This window comes from Lupinus angustifolius, chromosome LG09, assembly GCF_001865875.1.
Source record: "Lupinus angustifolius cultivar Tanjil chromosome LG09, LupAngTanjil_v1.0, whole genome shotgun sequence".
In the NCBI taxonomy this organism is placed as follows: Eukaryota; Viridiplantae; Streptophyta; class Magnoliopsida; order Fabales; family Fabaceae; genus Lupinus; species Lupinus angustifolius.
This window is the reverse complement of record NC_032017.1, coordinates 20212602-20218614: the sequence shown is the minus strand read 5'-3', so window position 1 is coordinate 20218614 and position 6013 is coordinate 20212602. Positions and strand designations below refer to the sequence as shown.

At 32.6% G+C, this 6013-nt stretch overlaps 1 protein-coding gene across 4 annotated transcripts in view; it reads right to left on the bottom strand.

Moving 5' to 3' along the window:
- The window catches only part of LOC109356742 (protein INVOLVED IN DE NOVO 2-like), a 9876-nt gene extending 5891 nt beyond the window's left edge, over positions 1 to 3985 (bottom strand). Inside the window, exons 1-6 of one of the 4 annotated variants that reach the window (XM_019600245.1) lie at positions 3828 to 3985; positions 3766 to 3790; positions 2568 to 2921; positions 2035 to 2391; positions 1520 to 1870; positions 415 to 1350 (exon numbers count right to left, since the gene is read on the bottom strand). In XM_019600245.1, coding sequence (XP_019455790.1) covers positions 415 to 1350; positions 1520 to 1870; positions 2035 to 2391; positions 2568 to 2913 — 1990 coding nt within the window. In that variant the 5' untranslated portion in view covers positions 2914 to 2921; positions 3766 to 3790; positions 3828 to 3985. Of the gene's footprint in view, positions 1 to 414; positions 1351 to 1519; positions 1871 to 2034; positions 2392 to 2567; positions 2922 to 3765 lie in introns of all 4 variants that reach the window. The other 3 variants (XM_019600247.1, XM_019600246.1, XM_019600248.1) reach the window with 3 other exon arrangements.

Below are 6013 nucleotides of genomic sequence, written 5' to 3'. Positions count from 1 at the left end.
TCTTTCTTTCTCTAATTCTTTTGATACCAGTGTTTATCACAATGATGGTATAAAATATGCCATTAAATAGTTTAGCATCTTTTAAAAATAACCATTTATCGCAAATGTATTGTAGGAATTCTAGCATAACATTCTTAACCGTTATCTCTACATAGATAAATTCTAGGGTATAACAATTATGTGCACTTTTTGGACTTCAATTCTTCCAAAATAATGCTAAAATCAGATTCAGTCCAGTGGTCCAGATACTCCAATATGGAAAGACGAACTAGTGTAAAAAAATTAATGGTTGCACCATATACTTGGGGTATACAATTGAACAAATAAAGCAGAAACACAAAATATCAATCTAAACCAATGAGCCATGATCTAAGTTAGAGAAAATAAATACTTTTGTTCAATCATAATAGATACCTTGATTATGAGATTGAGCGAGCTTGTCTATTTCCCCCATTACAGTGTCCACGCGAAGTGTAGTCTCATTGTATCGTATTTCCATATCCTTCAAGTGACTGTTCTTGACCTGAATAGTGTTTATCAGACTGGACACAAGTTTATCATGCATTCGAGCTTCTCCTTCCATAAGTTCAGATATTGTTTTGAGATCTCCCATCTTCTGCAGTTGTTCCCCGATGATATTGTTCATGTTGTAGTCATCTGCTCGGGCAATCCATGCATAAAGACCAGACTTCTGAATAGTATTAGAAAACCAGTCCATTTTCCCATGATGATCTGATTCATATGCTTTTTCAAATTTCAATGCCTTATCCAACCCTGACCATTTTTTATCGAATTCCACAAGTGCTGCTCCAGAGTGACCCTGGAGGTCCCAAAGAGGGCGGACTCTTTGTGGATTAAAACCCCTAATTCTGTACTCATCCCTCAGCTTGGAACTGCTTTTCCCAACGCAATGTCCATCTTCTGACTGTTTAGAGGGAATATTAACCACAATCCCAGTCCAAGGCCAAACAAACTGGTCATCAGAATAAACAAAAGTGCCTTCATACCTACGTTTTGATGGACCACCCACATCCATAAGATCCTTTTTCAAATATTTCACTAAAGCCATATGATTGGCCTTTTCAGTGGCACTTCTCTTTTGTGAGCTACTCTGGCAAACCCCGGAAGCATGTTCAAGGATTTCCCTGAACACATACTCTCGTTTTCTCTTTTTAGGGCAGTAAGGACATGTGAAAGTCTCATCTGAGGTTCTCACATTGAGACTTCCCTTTTTAAGTTCTTCATAACGTTTATCCACATGATTTACACTTATTTGATTTGCACTTGTATTAGTATACATGACAGAGCAGTGGCTCATGACAGTATCACCGGCGTGTGATATTATGGTACCTGGAAGACAAAACTAGTGTTAGCACTGACTGTTTTCATCTTGCTTTATAGATTACTTCCATTAAGTGTGATTGTGAATTGACCAATTTCAGTATATTCAGTTACTGGGGGGAAAAAGCTCACTTGAACAAAAAAAATGTTATAACTGCTTTAGTAACAGCAGGATCACCTTTATCTACAGGTTTTGATGGACCATCCTCATTCATGAGATCCTTTTTCAAATATTTCACTAAAGCTATATGATTGGCCTTTTCAGTGGCACTTCTCTTTTGTGAAGTACTGTAACCCACCCCTGAAGCATGTTCAAGGATTTCCCTGTACACATAATCCCGTTTTATCCTTTTAGGGCAGTATGGACACGTGAAAGTCAAATCAGAGGTTTTGACAGTGTGGCTTCCTTTTCTGAGTTCTTCATAAGATTTACGTACAGACCTCCAGATTATTTGAGATGCATTTATACCAGTATCTTTGTCACAGCACTGACCTACTACAGTTTCTGGTGGGCTTAATATTATTGTACCTGAAAAGACAAAAAGTGTTAGTACTGAATTTTTTCATGTTGACTTACAGATTACTTCCATTAAATATCATTATAAATTAGCCAATTTCTGCATATGCAGTAACTAGGAAAATGTTAACTTGAGTAGAAATTATGTTATAACCGCTTCATTAACAGGGGATCACCTTTATCTACAGGTTTTGATGGACCATCAACATTCATAAGATCCTTTTCCAAATATTTCATTAAAGCCAGATGAGAAGCCTTTTCCCAGTGACTTCTCTTTTGTGAATTACTTTGACCCACCCCAGAAGCATGTGCAAGGATTTCCCTGTACACATAATCCCGTTTTATCTTTTTAGGGCAGAACGGACAAGTGAATGTTTCATCTGAGGTTTTGACATTGAGACTTCCCGTTTTGAGTTGTTTATAAAATTTCTTCACATACAACCCACTTATTTGGGATTGAGATGCACTTCTATCAGTATCCATGTTAGAGCTATGACATTTTACCGTTTCTTCTGAGCTTAATATTTTGATACCTGAAAGACAAAAGTTATTGTTAGTACTGACTATTGTAGTGTTGCTTTAAAGATATTTTTCATACCGTGAATGTCATCATGATTTTGCAAGATCCTGTATATTTAGTAACTTGGAGGGGCGAAAATAAATTTCAATAGAAATCTTGTTACAATGACTTCACTAACAGGAGGGTCACCTTTATCTACAGGTTTAAATGGGGTAGGGCCTTCCATGCTAATAAGATCCTTCTCCAAATATTTCACTAAAGCTAGATGATTAGCCCTTTCTCTGGCACTTTTCTTCAGTGAACTACTACGACCCACCCCAGAAGCATGTTCAAGGAGTTCCCTGTACACATAGTCCTGTTTTCTTCTAGGGCAGTACGGACAAGTGAATGTCTCATCGGAGATTCTCACATTTTGGTTTCCCTTTTTGAGTTCTTCATAAGATTCATCTACATACCACCAGTTTACCTGAGGTGCACTTGTATCAGTATCCTTGCTAGAGTGGTGATTCATTACTGTTTCACCTAGGCTTAACATTATGGTGCCTGAAAGACAGATATTAGTTAGTATTGACAGTTATGGTGTTGCTTTACAGAATACCACCATGATATATTATCGTGAAGTAGCAAAAATCCTTCATTGTTTAAACTTTTTAAATTGCAACTTGCCTTGAAATAGGGAACTGGATACTTTAGAGGAGACAGAGCATGAACAAATACAGCCTAGAACCATGTCAGGAAACAGGTAAAAACTTCTATGTTATAATGAAAATGAGAAAACAAAATTAATGAAGCTGTTCAGACTTCAGAATAACATGAAATGTCCCCACATTCTTCGCGGGGACTGAAAATTCAGCAATAATCAAACATCGAATTACAGTAACGTTTCAAATTCTTTGCCGTCAATGTAATCAACAAGTTAGCTCATTATTCATTGTTCGAAGGGGGCAACAAATGGAGTTGACAGTGTTATGGGGATGAAGTCATCCCCTCTGAGACAATGTTCCACTAATCAAATAGAGAAGCAAAATAATTGATGCATAAGACAATGTTCATGCCAAAAAAATAAAAAAATAAAAAATCTGCCAGAACAAGCATTGAGAGAATATTCACCAAAAAACATTGATAGAATTTCACAAAAAAAGTCAAAACAAAACAAAAAGAACAAAAAACGTTGAAATAAATCTTACCACCACAGCATAGTTTCTAACTACCAGAAACGCAATCAAACCAAGATAATAATGCAATGCAGTGAATTCTAATATCAATGAAGTTACATGCATACAATTCAATTAACAAATTAAAAATATACAAAGAGCATAAGAAGAAATAAAAAGGGAAAACATGGTTTTTGGGATAAAATGGGAATAAGAAAGAGAAGAATAATCACCATCAAAAAATGTAAACCCTGAAGGTGTGTGGTTTTGGAATTTGGATAAGTGTACATAAGAGGAAATTGAAGATGAAGAGTGAAAGAGAGATAATAATTGGGTACAGTAGAGAGTAGGGTTTTATACGGTGGGAGTGAGTAAGTGCGTTGAAACTACCATTGACGTATATGAACACAGTACCTGGGGCTGAGATCAATCACTTCACTTGCTTCATTTCCGACCAATATATCCAATATATTTTTATTTTATTTTATATTTTATTATTACATTTTAAGAAAATTAGTATTAGTAATTTAGTATTAGTAAAGTTTTTAAAAGAAGTTGAGACCTAGATTTAATGTTGGCAGGTGTTTTTTCTTGTGGAACCATAAGTATAAGTATGGTGGTTTATTATATTTAATATATATTTTTCTTTGGTTGGGTGACTTATTTTTTGAATGATTGACTTTGGAAGAAAAGTTTAGATTCATATTAATAATAAATATCTTATTAGTTAAGATTAAATTATTTTATTTATAATTTCTTAAAACTACTAGAATTGTTATTCTTACAAAATTAGGTATTTGACCCACATTATTTCTCTATATATCACATTGAATAGTAACTTTGTTATCAAATAAACCATTTTCAGGTAGGGATGGAGTTGAGTTCACTATCATATAATCATTTACAATTGTGACTCTCATATTAACAAACAAGTTATAATTAAAAACTTTATTTTGGAAGATATGTTTATTTGTTTCCTTATAGATGCACCAACAAATACATTAATTAAATAGTTAAATTAGTCTCCAATTATCCATCATTCATGGTATTAGTTGAGTTTCATCCTCTAACTTTACTCATATGTACTTAAGCAATAAATGATAGATTTGACTTATTTTCAACTATATATAGGGTATGACATCTTTATTTTGTTCAATTTTTTCCTTTTAGTGAAATTTTCCATGTTCCTTAAAAAAATAAGCTTGTTGATTCCCCTTCCCGCTGCAAAACACACATATTTCTTTGCAAGGAGTTAAGATCCTACAAGTACACACAAAATAAGAGTAAAAAGGTAATATGACTTAATATTTTTACCCTTAAGATTACTCTTATTGGTATGGTTAATGCCTCTATCACCAACAACACTCTTTTATATCAGGTGATGATGATAACTCAATAAATACTAATCGAGATTTGGAAGCATGTCTATTGGAGATCCACAATGAATATAATGCAAAACTGTCTTCATGGTGTATGTGATAAGGAAGAAGAAAGAGGATAGAGACACCGTAATCTAATCCTGCCTAAGTTATATGATCGATTTGTTAGTTTGTTTTTACATTTTAGAATTAAAAATATTATATCATCTTTTTTTTGTTTGTTTAATATACTTCCTTCTCCATTAGAGATATTGATCTTTATGTCTACTAGAGGTCAACTCACAACAGAATGAGTTAATGACCTTGTGATATTTTCCTTTTTTGTGGCATCAATTAATGGATTCACTTAGACCATACCACTCAATAGTTTTTTTAGAAAGCAAAACCAAAACAAATAGAACAAGGATATTTTCCATTAATGGAGAATCAAATATCATATAATAATATACAAAAGATAATATATAATAATACTTTTATCCTTTTGTTTACCATAAAATTATATTTTTATTATTATTAAAAATAGAAGTAAAACAACTATTTATCTCTCCATGACCTTCCTGCAACAATAGGGTCAAATTTCCCTTTTCCATGGCATTAATTAACAGAGTTACTCAAACATTAACACTAGATAGCTTTTTCATTCGGATAATAATCATATTTACACACAATTGACAATAAAATATAGACCTTTATTGACATGACATGACATTTTACATAGGATTTAATATATGTATGTAGACAGTGTAATTGATTTTTACACTGTCAATAAATCTCCACAACTCATTTGTCTGTTAGTATTGACTTTCAAACAAAAGTATTCAAATCAATAGCGAATGATGTATTGACAGTGTAAAAAATTTACACTATTATTGTATAGATTTTAATCTCTTTTACATATTGATATATTATAAATTATTCTCATAGTAATGACTAAAATCAAAATTTTGAATAATTTAAGAACAAGAGTTTGTCTCTTTTAAAATGCACTATCCAATTTAATTTAAAAGTCCTTCTATTGAAAAATTAATGGTTGTAATCATAATAATAAGTTTTATATAAGTAATGAATCGTACAAAAATATGTTTTCATAATAATGATATAT